The 14,122-nt window shown below is 38.9% G+C and overlaps 1 protein-coding gene across 1 annotated transcript in view; it reads left to right on the top strand.

Moving 5' to 3' along the window:
* CCDC112 (coiled-coil domain containing 112) overlaps positions 1 to 14,122 on the top strand; it is a 30,520-nt gene that overhangs the window by 3,123 nt on the left and 13,275 nt on the right. The window contains exons 2-3 of the mRNA XM_027076875.2: positions 7,745 to 7,866; positions 12,405 to 12,526. Coding sequence (XP_026932676.1) covers positions 7,745 to 7,866; positions 12,405 to 12,526 — 244 coding nt within the window. The remainder of the gene's footprint in view (positions 1 to 7,744; positions 7,867 to 12,404; positions 12,527 to 14,122) is intronic.

Below are 14,122 nucleotides of genomic sequence, written 5' to 3'. Positions count from 1 at the left end.
CATGAACCGTGAGATCATGACCTGAGCTGAAGTCAAACACTCAACCAACTAAGACACCCAGGCTCCCGGTCTCTTCCTCTTCTTATAAGGACATTAGTCCTTTTGGAATAGGACCCCACCCTTATGATCTCATTTGACTTTAATTACCTCCTCAAAGGCCTTATCTCCAAATACAGTCACAAAGGGGGTTAGGGCTCCACTATATGAATTTAGGAGGGACATAAGTCAGTCCATAATGGTTCCTTTACGTTATTTTGGAGAAATTCTCTTTGAAGTTTTAGAAACGGTTTGTATTGTACTTTATTCTACAACCTCCTTAGGGTGTGGAACACTATAAATTTCTTACCCGTAACAAAAAGTAATAATGTCACCTGTCTATCCTTTCTAATATCTGTATATTATTTCTTGATAATCCTCACCTATGCCTTTCAGCACTGAATACCACAAATCCGTCTACCCTCCTCTCAAATGCCGTTTCCCTCTTAATCAGTTTAATAGACGAATGATGAGTTTTTAAAGGTATCTGTAACAGTATCACACTAGCGTATGTCTCTGCTTTTACCAGGAAAGGGCTGTGTCTTCTGTTTTGTTTTGTTTCTTCAGTGAACTTCCCTCTGATGGCCTAAACATTATGGCCTTTGGCTGCTTGGAGTAGTCCTCTGGTAAGAAGCACATTCCTTCTCTGACTTTAAATGATTACTCAAAAGGGATTTCCTCTAGACAATCACACACATGCTGGGCACCCGGGTAGCTCAGTCTGTTGAGCTTCTGACTCTTGATCTCGGCTCAGGTCGTGATCTCACTGTTCGTGGAATGAAGCCCGTCCCCCCCCCCCCCCCCCACTCCATTGGGTTCTGTGCTGGCAGTGCCGAGCCTGCTTGAGATTCTCATTGTTTCTGCCCCTCCCCTGTTCGCATTTGCACACTCTGTTTCTCAAAATAAATAAATAAACTTTAAAAAAAAATTTTTTTAATGTTTATTTACTTTTGAGAGAGACAGAGACAGAGATGAGTCAGGGAGGGAGAGAGGGAGACACAGAATCCAAAGCAGGCTCCAGGCTCTGAGCTGTCAGCACAGAGCCCAACATGGGGCTCTAACTCACGGAACGCGAGATCATGACCTCAGCTGAAGTTGGACGCTTAACCGACTGAGCCACCCAGGCGCCCTAAATAAATAAACTTAAAAAAAAAAAACAAAACAAAACCTTAAAAAGGAGCACCTGAGTGGCTCAGTTGGTTAAGTGTCTGACTTCAGCTGAGGTCATGATCTTGTGGTTTATGAGTTTGAGCCCCACATCGGGCTCTGTGCTGACAGCTCAGAGCCTGGAGCCTGCTTAGGATTCTGTGTCTCCCTCTCTCTTTACCCCTCCCTTTGCTCGCCCTCTTTTTCTCTTTCTCTCAAAAATAAATAAACGTTAAAAAAAATCTTAAGGAAAAAAAGAAGAGAAAATCACACACATGCATAGGGTAATGTCCGTGTTCAGGTGTGGTAGGCTGAATCTTGGCTCTCCAAGGACATTCACATTCTAATCCCCAGTACTTGTGACTATGTGACCTTACATGGTAAAAGGGACTTGGCAGATGTGATTGAATTACTGATTTTAAAATGGGGAGATTATCCTGGATTAAATGGTTGAGCCTAATGTGTTCACCAGGGTCCTCATAACAGGAATGTAGAAGGACCAGAGCCAGCAGTAGGAGATGTGACAGTGGAAGCAAGAGGAAGAAGTGACGTGAGAAAGTGGCATGAGCCAAGGCTGAAGGTAGCTTTTAAGAACCTATAGGAAGTATGGAAGTAGATTTTCCTCTGAAGCCTTCCAGGAGGAACACAAACTTGTCCACACCTTAATATATACTTGGCCTCCAGAAATGGAGGAGAATAAATTTGTGTTAAGCCAGGGAGGTTGTGTGAAAGTGATTCGTGGTGAGCTGTTACAGTAGCAGTAGGAAACTAATACACCAGGGAAGGGCGTGAGAAGGCCCTACGCTTTCATGGTTGGCCAACCTTGAAGCTCCGTGCAGGTGATGAGTGAAGACTAAGGTTGACTTGTAAACTCTCCGTCTGAGGGGTGACAGTATGTCCTGCCATGCACACAGACCATGTCAGCAAAGGCTGGGAGGCAAACTGGTTCATGGCATCTAGGAAACATTCTGACCAGCCAACCGTCAGGTGACAGCTGAGCTAACTGCCTCACAGAGTACAGACTTCACAGGATTAGTTCAGGAAGGTGACGAAACAAAGGGCAACAACAACACATGTTGGGCATGGAAGAAAATCTCATATTCAGAGCTACCAAATAATACATTTTTTAAAAGTCAAGGGGTTTTGGGTTTTGTTTTGTTTTGTTTTACCAAAATGACATTTTTAGTGGAATGAAAAGAAACTGATAAGTATTTGGAATGAAAAGGAATTGACAAATATTTGGAATGAGAAGAAATTGACAAATATTTCATGAAGAAAACACATTTAAAAATATTTAGGCTTCTCATTCATAAATTTGGTAGCTTTTTTTTCATTTCCTAAAAAAAAATCTACTTTTAATTTTAAGTATATTTTAACATCCTTTTATAGTTTTCTTCATATAGATTTTATATATTTTTATTAAGTTAATTCCCAATGTTTTGTTCTTGCTGTTAATAGGATATTTATATCCCATTCTCTCCAAAGTTACTCTTTTCTTTTTCTTTCTTTCTTTCTTTCTTAAAAAAAATTACATCCAAGTTAGTTAGCATATGGTGCAACAATGATTTCAGGAGCAGATTCCTTAATGCCTCTTACCCATTTAGCCTATCCCTTTCCCACAACCCCTCCATTAACCCTCTGTTTGTCTCCATATTTAAGAGTCTCTTATGTTTTTGTCCCTCTCCCTGTTTTTATATATTTTTTGCTTCCCTTTCCCTGTGTTCATCTGTTCTGTGTCATAAAGTCCTCATCTGAGTGAAGTCATATGATATTTGTCTTTCTCTGACTAATTTCGCCTAGCATGATACCCTCTAGTTCCATCCACATAGTTGCAAATGGAAAGTGAAGGTTTTTTTTAATGTTTATTTATTTTGAGAGAGAGAGAGAATGTATGCAAGTGGGGGAGGGGCAGTGAGAGAGGGAGAGAGAGAATCCCAAGCAGGATCCAGTTCAGTGAGGAGCCCATAGCAGGACTCGATCTCTTGACTGTGAGACCACCACCCGAGCCCATATCAAGAGTTGGGATGCTCAGCTGACTGAGCCACCCAGGTACCCCTAAACGTCAAGTTTTTAACAAAAAAAATTATGAGACATGCAAAGGAAAACTAGATAAAATAATAGACAAAGACTTTTAAATAAGCAGTTTCATTTATTTCTTTTTTATTTTTAAGTATAATTTATTGTCAAATTGGCTTCCATACAATACCTAGTGCTCATCCCAACAAGTGCCCTCCTCAATGCCCATCACCCACTTTCCCCTCTCCCCCACCCTCCCATCAACCCTCAGTTTTTTTCTCTGTATTTAAGAGTTTCTTATGGTTTGCCTCCCTCCCTCTCTGTTTGTAACTTTTTTCCCTCTTCCCTTTCCCCATGGTTTTCTGTTAATTAAATAAGCAGTTTTAAATTGTTGAAAAAACTAAAGGAAACCATGGCTATAGAACTAAAAGAAAGTATGAGGATGATATCTCACCAAATTAAAAATACCTGTAAAGAGATTTAAATTGTTTAAAAAAATTAAATAGAAATTCTGGAGTTAAAAAGTATAAGAACTCAAATGAAAAGTTCACCGAAGGGGCTGAACATCAGATTTGAACTGGCAGAAGAAAGAGGAAATGTGAAGATAGGTCAATTCAGATTATCCAGACTAAGGAACAGAAGGAAAAAAGAAGAAAAGTGAAAGAGCTTCAGAGCCCCATGAAACACCATGAACGTTGGACTGAGAGTCTCAGAAGGAGAAGAGAGAAATGGGGAGGGGCAGAATATTTGAAGAAATAATGGCTGAAAACTCCCCAAATTTGATGAAAAATATTCTACATATTTTAGAGCTTGATGAACTCTGAGTACATAATGAAATAATCAAAGAGATCATACCTAGACACATCATAATCAAACTGTTGAAAAACACAGACAAAAAGAAGAAAATCTTGAAAGCACCAAAGGAGAAGCAACTGAACACATACAAGGAATCTTCAATAAGATTAACAGCTGACTTCTCATCAGAAACCTTGGATTCCAGAAGGCAGTAGCATGATGCAAAGTGCTGAAAGAAAAGGACTATCAGTCAAGAAATCTATGTCCACCAAAAGTATTCTCTAAAATGGAGAAATTGAGACATTCCCAGATAAACAAACTAACAGACTTCATTTCCAGCATATATGCCTTACAAGAAATATTAAAGGAAGTCTTTCAGACTGAAATAAAAAGACTACATAGAAATTCCAATCTACTTGAGGAAGATTATGAATAAAGAGTACTGGTGAAGTAAGTGGAGAGGTAAATATAGAAGTCAATATAAACATTTTTTTGTTTGTAACAAACTTTTTTCAGAAAATACAGGAGAGAGCATTTTTCAACTCATTGTGTGGGACCATTATGATTACCCTGATACACAATCAGGCAAAGACATTACAAGGAAGAAAATAACAGACTAGTATTTCTTAATACAGATGTGAATTCCCCAACAAAATATTATCGACCTAAATCTAACAACATACAAAAAGGATTATGCACCATGGTCAAATGAGATTTGTTCCAGACATGCAAGGTTGGTTCAACATATAAAAATCAATCAGTGTGATAGAGTATATTAATAGAATAAAGGACAAGCCACATGATCATTTCAGTAGATTTAGAAAGAGCAACTGACAAGATCTGACACTTTTTCATGATAAAAAATATTCAACAAACTAGCAATAAAAGGGAACTCCTCAATCTGGTAAGGCATCTATAAAATGCCCACAGCTCACATAATACTTAATGACAAAGGATTAAAACCTTCCCCCATAAGATCAGGAACAAACAAGAATGTACATTCTCACCACTAATTCACTGGAGATTCTAGCAAGGGCAATTAGGCAAGAAAAACAAACTGGAAAGGAAGATGTGAAACTATTCGTATTTGCAGGTGACATGATTTTGTATATAAAAATTTTTAAAGAATTCATGTAAAGACTACTAGAGCAAATAAACAAATTCAGCAAGATTGAAGGATTAAAAAGCAGTCAACAAAAATCAGTTGTAATTCTATATGCTAGCAATGGACAGTTCAAAAATGCAAGTAAGAAAATAATTCCATTTACAGTAGTATCACAAGAAGAAAATACATAGGAATGAATTTAACAAAAGAAGTGCAAAACTTATACTCTGAAAACTGAAAAACATCGTTGAAAGAAAGTAAGGAAGACCTACATCCTTGGCCATTTCAGGTTCATGAATATGAAGACTCAATATTGTTAAAATGGCAATACTCCCCAGATTGATTTACACAGTCAGTGCAATTCCTATGAAAATCTCTGTTGCCTTTTTATGCATAAGTTGATAAACTGATCCTAAAATTCATATGGGAAATGCAAGGGATGCAAAATAGCCAAGACAGTCTTGAAGAACAAATTTGGAGGACTCCCTACTTTTGATTTCAAAACTTATTATGAAGCTTCAGTAATCAACAGTGTGGTACTGGCATTAAAGAGAAGACATACAGATCAAAAAGAGTTAAGAGGTAAACTCTATGTTCATGGGCAATTGATTTTCAACAAGGGTGTCAAGATAATTCAATAAGGAAAGAAGATGTTTTTCAGCAAGTGGTGTTGGGACAACTGGATATCCACATACACCATATGCAAAAATTAACTCAAAATAGATGGAGACTGAAATGTTAAGAGATAAAACTATACAACTCTTTAAAAAGGTGTAGGTGTGAGTCTTCATGACCTTTGATTGTTTCTTCTATATGATATTGAACACACAAGCAAATACATTATCAAAATTGACAGCATTTGTGCTTTGAAGGATGTTATCAAGAAAATGGGGGGAAAATGTGCAAGTCTTTTATCTGATAAGGATATATCCAGAATATATAAAGAATGTTTCCAACTCAACAATGAAAAGACAATCCAATTTTTAAAATGAGAAAGTAAAACATAGAGTTACCATATGATCCAAAAATTCCCTTGCAAGGTGTATGCCCAGGAGAGTTGAAAACATATTCATACTAAAACTTGTATACAAATGTTCATAGTAGCATTATTCATGTTGGCCAAATAGTGGAAGTAGTCCGTTACCCATCAACTGATGAGTAGATAAACAAAATATGGTAGATCCATATCATAGAATATTATTCAGCCATAAAAAGGAATACAGTACAGATATATGGTACAGTGTGGGTAAATATTGAAAAGATGCTGTGTGAAAGAAGCCAGACACAAGAGGTTGCACATTGTATGATCCCATTTATATTAATTGTCCAGAACAGACAAATCCATGGGGTCAAAAATAGATTGAATGGTGGCCAGGGGCTTGTGGGGAAGGCAGGTGGGCAGTGACTCCTAACGGGTATGGGGTTTCTTTTTGGTATGATGGAAATTTTCTGCACTTAGATAGTAGTGATGTTTGCACACATTTGTGAATATACTAAAAACCCTGAATTGTACACTTTAGATCGGTACTGTATGGTAATTTGAACTATATCTCCACGAAAAAAATATTTCCTAAATTCTTTACTTTTGTTTTGTCTGCTGCTAGAAATGTAAAGCCTTGTTTCCTTTCTCTCTCATCTCCTACATCAATCTGTCAGCAATTCCTCTTGGTTATAGACCCAAAATGTATTTAGTTTTCTTCCTTTTATATCCGCCACCCCAGTGGTCCTAGACACCGTGGTTCCTCATCTGTATTGCTGCACCAGCTACCACCTCGATCCTTCTGCTTCCAGTCTTGCTTTACCTCCACCCCCACCTCCCACCAGTTTATTCTCCAAAAATGGCCAGAAAGAGTTTTTTAAAAAATTAAATGTATCATGGTATTCTCCTGCTCAAAACCCTCCAGTAAACTCCAGAATCCCCCCCCCCACCCCCACCAAGTCACTTACAATGTCAATGTGATATACCTGCCCGTCTACCTTCATCTTGTACCAAGCTCTCCATCTTTTCTGATATCATGTTGCCCTTTCTCTGCTGAAACCAGCCGAGGTCTTTTCTTGCCCTGGGGCTTTTTCACATTCTGGGCCTCGCCCTGGGACCTCTTTCCCTACTGGCTGGTTCCAGTCTTCAATGTCATCCCCCCAAATAGAACTTTTGTGGCCATTCTAATTCTAACTGAAAAAACAACGTTTTGACCCATTATCTCTATCTCAGTACTTTTTATTTCCTTAGTAGCACTTATTGCAATTGGTGATTTTTTTTTATTATTGCTTATTTACTCTTTTCTTTTTAAATTTGTTTCCCTCACTAGACTTTAAGGCTGGGGCCATATTCATGTGGGTCATCATTGTTTCCCTGGTGTCTCGTGCACCACAGGTCACATCGTTAAGTGTTCAATATATATTGCCAAATGGCTGAATGGAAGAATTAGATCTTTCTGTAGGAATCCCTGGAGACTTAACATTTCCTACTCAGTAATTCAGCATTTTAAGGTAAGATATTCCTTCTTCCACAAAATATATTTCTAAAAATTAAATAAGATCAGCCCCAAGTTATCCCCTGAGAGAAACTTCATTATTGACGTTATGTCTCTGAAAGAAACTCTGCCTTCACCTCCTACCCTAAATTTGGTTTTGTTCTCCACGTAGAACGATAGCTGTCTTGGTACTTCAGGTGGGATTCGTCCTTTTCAGCTTCAAAACTGGAAGCAGAAAGTTAATCGGACAAAAAAAGCGGAGTTTATACGCACAGCAGAAAAACTAAAAAATCAGTAAGTATAAGAATGTTATCTCCAGTTAACATAACAAGCCATTTTATTGTGGACAGTCTAAAGTTAATTCTACTCCACCCAATCCCATCCCACATTAAATTACAAAATTCGAGGCACCAGCTTTTTCAAAGATGAACAAGAAAAAGGCAGGAGGTATGAAGTACACAAATTGTTACAGACTGTTTAATATAAAGTTTAAGTAGAGCTATTTCAATTTCATCTACTATTTTGAATATGTGTATTTCAAGGGAAACAAAACATTTATTTCTTTAGATTGCACATATCGGGGGCACCTGGGTGGCTCAGTCGGTGAAGCATCTGACTTCTGCTCAGGTCATGATCTCGCAGTTCATGAGTTCGAGCCCCGTGTCAGGCTCTGTGCTGACAGCTTGGAGCCTGGAGCCTGCTTCGGATTCTGTGTCTCCACCTCTCCCTACCCCTTGCCTGCTCACACTCTGTCTCTCTCTCTCTCAAAAATAAACATTAACAAAAATTTTAGATTGCATATATCAATGCATTTTCATTTACCAATGTAAGCACTTGTTAAATAACTTGGAGGGAATCAATAATTTTAATGAAGAGTCTATACCCTGGAGTTACTTTTCTGGAAATGGCCTTTTAATTGGTCTCCCTCCCTCAGTCTCCCCTTTCAGATCCGTCCTGCACATCATGAGTAGGGTCCTTGACAAGTTGCCATTTATTTTAATTTTTAGTGTATGTATAGTATTTCTTTAAATGGCCAGTGACATATGTTGAATGGTCAACATTGTCAGCAGCTCCATGATATGATAAATATTGCGAAGAATGATCAAAAGAATTAGAACTCATAATGCCCGGCTCTATCCTGCAGTTGAGAGCTTTATATAAACCCTGCTTTGAATTTGTATAGTATCGATTTGGTAAGGAATCAGGAGATATAGAGCCTGTTGTACAGAATGGTCTTTGGACCAGAATTAGTGGCAGTTCTTTGTTTAGAAATTCTGCCAACAAAAAAGTATACTGTTTGAATTTTGAAACATTATACCATATGTAGCTTTGGAAGTTTGAATTCACCCTGCGTTTATGTAGTACTTCTATTTTTAATACTCAGAATTTGAGAAAATACAATTTCATTTTATTTTTTATTTTATTTCTAAAATGCATGACTTTATTTTATTTTATTTTTTTACTTTATTTTGAGAAGGGGGTGGGGATCCCAAGCAGGCTCCAAGCTGACAGTGCAGAGCCCGATGTGGGTTCGATCTCAACGAACCGTAAGATCATGACCTGAGCTGAAACCAAGAGTTGGATGCTTAACCGACTGAACCACCCAGGTACCCCTAAAATGCATGAATTTAGATACAACCGGACTCTAGGATAGGAGTCTGGCTTATGTTTCCCTCTAGATACAGGATAAACCATCAAGTGGTTAAGGGCCCTATCTATAGCAAACCAGTGTAGATAAATGCCAGTGTAGATACCTCGTTTATGAGTATGTGTTGGTTTTACAGCTCCACTTCGGCTTTCTTCATTTTGTTGTAAGGTTTTGGAAAAAGTCATGGAAAGGGTATTAGAAAAATCCATTGGTAGAGTGTCTCTAGCCAACAATTTTCACTGAATACAAAAAAACCAAAGACAGTTTATCATAATACAGATCTGTTCTGTTTTTGGCACAGGTAATGCATTCACGTGGTTCACAAATGAACGTATATCAAAGGGTACACAGTGGAAAGTCTCCATTTCACCCTGGACCCCAGCCACCTACTTCTTCCTTCAGACAGCCACTAGTTTTAGTTTCTTGTGTATCCTTCCACAGAAGTTTTATATGCTAGAAGGAAATAAAAATACATATTCAGATGTTTCCTTTTTTATGTAAATGGTAGCATAATGCACACACTAGTCTGCATCTTGTTTTGCTTTTTTTTTTTTAAGACTGCATCTAAGATACCTAGGAATTGTTGATTTTTATCAGACATGATAATGGCGTTATAGTGAAGTCTAATATTCACAATTTCTCGAGAGGCACACTGAAGTATGCTGGGGTGAGATTACATAATGTAGTGGATTTACTTCAGAAGGCTTAAGTAAAAAAAAGAGAGAGGAGCGGGGAGGGAGAGAGAGAGAGATTGCAAGGAAAAAGAGCCAGGTGAACCAAGAAAGGTAACATCGTCCAATCAGAGTGATGTGAGGGAATGCGAAGGGAGACATTCCAGCCTCTCTACTTTGGGACATGTCTAACATTTGGCTGTAAAAACCTTTGATGGAAGAAGAGTGGGTCTTGGAGTTCTTTCCCTATCAGCATACAGAACACAGTACTGCTTCGTGGTATTCCCGGGCACAAGGTCCCCCCCCCCCCCCCCCCGCCCCATAATTGATTTAACTTGCCCCATAGCAGTGGACATTTAGGTTATATTCAGTCTTCCTTCGTCATAACCAATCACCGTAGCTGCATGGGTCCACGCTGTTTTGCGTATGAGTGAGTGTATCTTTAGGAAAAAGTCCTAGAGGTAGAAATGCTGAGTCAAAGGCAATAAATACTGCTAAATTGCCCTCCGTAGCAATTTGCAATTCCACCAATAGTGTGTGAGAGGACCTATTTCCCCACAGTTTTAGCAACAGAGTATATTACTTACACCCGTGATTTTTTGCCAATCTGATAGGTGTATGCTGTTACTGTGTTATAGTTTTTTTTTTTTTAATGTTTATTTATTTTTGAGACAGAGAGAGACAGAGCATGAATGGGGGAGGAGCAGAGAGAGAGGGAGACACGGAATCGGAAGCAGGCTCCAGGCTCTGAGCCATCAGCCCAGAGCCTGACGCGGGGCTCGAACTCACGAACCGTGAGATCGTGACCTGAGCTGAAGTTGGACGCCCAACCGACTGAGCCACCCAGGCGCCCCAACCGTGTTATAGTTTAAGTTTGTGTTTCTCCTACTGTGAGTGAGGTTGAGCATCTTTTCATGTGTCTAGCTATTTGTCTCCATTAGTACATTTTGAATGTCTTTGTAGGTGAATATTTTTAATCCAGGAATGGCAAAATATAACTTACTATCATAGCGTATCCTGTGTCCATGCAGACATTTCTAGATGATCGTATAATTTCCCCCACCTGCAACCAGAGCCGAGGTGGGCTTCTCAGCACAAGACTCCAGTAACCACCCTCAGTCCTTTAGAGTTCATGTGTAGACCGAGATCCATCTGACATCTCCCTTCTACCTGTTACTTCCTCTCCCATATCCACATACTACGGTGTGATCTTCTCAGCCGTGGGGGCAGCCGGGTAGGGCCCAGGGCAGTCTCATCTGTTTACCCCGCTGCACCTTATAAATATTTAACTTTTTTTTAATGGATGGCAAAATGGAGAATCTTGGGAAGCTCTCCCTTAAATAGTTGCCCCTCACGTTGTATGAAATTAAGTCAACGGCCAGAGACCTTCCACCATTCATTCGATACAGGATTACTGAAGAAGAGTTTGTGTTAATTTCTGGGAGAAAGAAAACAGGTGTTGAGAAAATAAGTGTCTTTGTCTAACCAGAAAATCTTGCTAGTATTTGTTTTGTCTTACCCTGGGGTTCAAACTAATACTAGAATTGCTTACTTACTGGTAGATGGGCTAAATCCAAGGACCAAAGATGACACAGAAGAACCTTTGAAGTCAATGTAGACAATATCCCTAAATATACTAAAATTCCTATCTATGTAGATGGTTTGCCTCCTGAAGTTTTATTTTTATTAATTATATTGTCTTCCATTTCCATGTTGTATTTCTACTGCCTGCCCTCGTGTAATATAATCACAGCCCTATTTAGGTAGTAGAGAGCTGTCATGATTCACATTTTAGTGATAAGGAGGTTCACCTCAGGTGAGGTTAAAGGTATTGATTCAGTTTACAAAAGCTAACTGTATCTCCCTATTGAAAGCAGCCGTCAGCAATGGTGGTCATTTTCAGGTTACAATGAGATTGAGTTGGAATCAAGAGCCAAATAGCTATTATATTTTTGTTTATTTTTTTATTTAATTTATTTATTTACTTATTTTTTAAAATGTTTATTCATTTTTGAGAGAGCGAGTGGGGAGGGAAAGAGAGAGAAAGAGGGACACAGAATCTGAGGCAGGCTCCAGGCTCTGATCTGTCAGCACAGAGCCCAACATTTGGCTCGAGCTCACGAACCGTGAGATCATGACCTGAGCCACAGTGGGACGCTCAACCGACTAAGCCACCCAGGCGCCCTGCTACTGCGTTTTTATACTTGATCTTAGCCAAAAGGCCGAAAAGCGATGCCCTGCTATTGTATCTTTAAAACAAGTCCATGACTGCCTTTTCTTAAACTCACATTTTATAATTTAAATAACAATTCAGATTACTTATGGTTATGATTGAACTTGACTCTTTTCTAACTACTATTTTGACTCCTTAGCCTTATTAATTCTAGTAATCATATTTTGACTCTGTAGACGAATTAATCTGTCTGTAAGTACTGATTATGAGTGTCTTCATATTTTAAACAATTTAAAAGCTATTTCAATCATATTTATGCCATTTATTTCTTTTCTTAAAGAGTTATTAACATAGAAAAAGATAAACGCAGTCATTTCTACAACCAAAAATGTGACTTCAGAAGCGAGCAGAATATGCTGGAAGAATTGGAAAATAAACTGATCAACAGCAGGAAAACAGAAAGTAAGTTGAGCTCATGATGAACTACAACCTGTTGAGTAACATCAAGCTGTAGTTGTTTTTCTTTGCCTTTGTGCATTGACTGTGTTACATTCTCTACGAAAGTGCTTTCTAGTTGGTAATGTCTGTCTTTTAGGGATGTGTATTTATTTTCTCAGGTCACTATTTGGTCATTCGAACTAGATTGTTTTCTGTGTGCGTTTCTTTCTATGTAATAGGAAAAAGAGGGTTTTGGTTTCGGGTGGCCAAACCAGTTAAACGCCATTAAAATATCTTAAAATGAAGGGAAATGGGTTCCTCGGCTCTGATCTTTGCTCGTCGCTCTGATACTGTCAACTGAGTAAGTAAACAGCAGCAGCCGCAGAAGCTGTTTGTAGCAGCGGTGTGCAGTGGGCAAGTTACACAGTTGCTTAAACCTGAGTTTACTTGTCTGTGGCAGAAAACCTACCATTTTGGCCTCAGGGAGCTGCCTGTGCGTCCAATAAGACAATATATGAGAAAGTGCACGGTAAATATATTCTGCTGTTTGTTATGAATATTAATCATTGTTAGCTGTGTACTAAGTGTCCCCCTTAAAAGATTTTACAGGGGCTCCTGGGTGCTTCAGTTGGTTCAGTGTCCCGACTTCAGCTCAGGTCATGATCTCACGGTTTGTGAGTTTGAGCCCCACGTCGGGCTCTGCGGACAGCTCAGAGCCTAGAGCCTGCTTCGCATTCTGTGTCTCCCTCCTTCTCTGCCCCTCCCCTGCCCTTACTCTGTCTCTGTCTCTCCCAAAAATAAATAAAACATTAAAAAAAAAAAAAGGAATTCTACAAAAATATCTTTTGTTGTAGACTTTATATGTTGCAAAATCCTTAACGTTCTAATAAAAAAAAAACTGCTTAGCATTGCATAAAGGAAAAAATGGTTATCAACTAAGGTTTATAAAATATTAACACTTATATGAAGAGTAGACTGCTTATGGTATTCCTTTACAGTCAATTAAAAGAAATTCTTAATAAATTTTTTCTTGCAGAATATAAGATTGCAGTGTTGTAAAAAGTCATCTTCTATCAGGTAGTAGCAAAAATCATTCTTCCTCCTCTGTTGGAATGACGGCAGGACCTAAGATAATTACCAAATGTTCAGTTCTCCTCTTTGATTCATGGAGAAATCTAAGCATCCCTAATTTAATATTTCTTTCTTTCTCTCTCAGTTCTTTTATAGACTGAGAGACTGATATTTTTGTGTCTTTTTTTTTTCAATGTTTAATTTATTTTTGAGAGAGACAGAGACAGAATGCGAGTGGGTTAGGGGCAGAGGGAGAGGGAGACACAGAATCTGGAGCAGGCTCCAGGCTCTGTGCTGTCAGCACAGAGCCCGATGCGGGGGCTCAAACTCACGAACTGGGAGATCATGACTTGAGCTGAAGTCAGACGCTCAACTGACTGAGCCACCCAGGCGCCCCTGATATTTCTGTCTCTTAATCATACCATTACTAGAGTGTCTCCATACTGTGCGTTTCCTTTTTTTTTGGGGGGGGGGGGTAGGTTTCACACGTGGAGCCCAATGTGGGGCTTGAACTCACAGCCCTGAGATTAAGACCTGACCTGATATCAA

Source organism: Acinonyx jubatus, chromosome A1 (genome assembly GCF_027475565.1).
Source record: "Acinonyx jubatus isolate Ajub_Pintada_27869175 chromosome A1, VMU_Ajub_asm_v1.0, whole genome shotgun sequence".
NCBI lineage: Eukaryota > Metazoa > Chordata > Mammalia > Carnivora > Felidae > Acinonyx > Acinonyx jubatus.
This window is presented reverse-complemented; position numbering and strand designations above follow the sequence as displayed.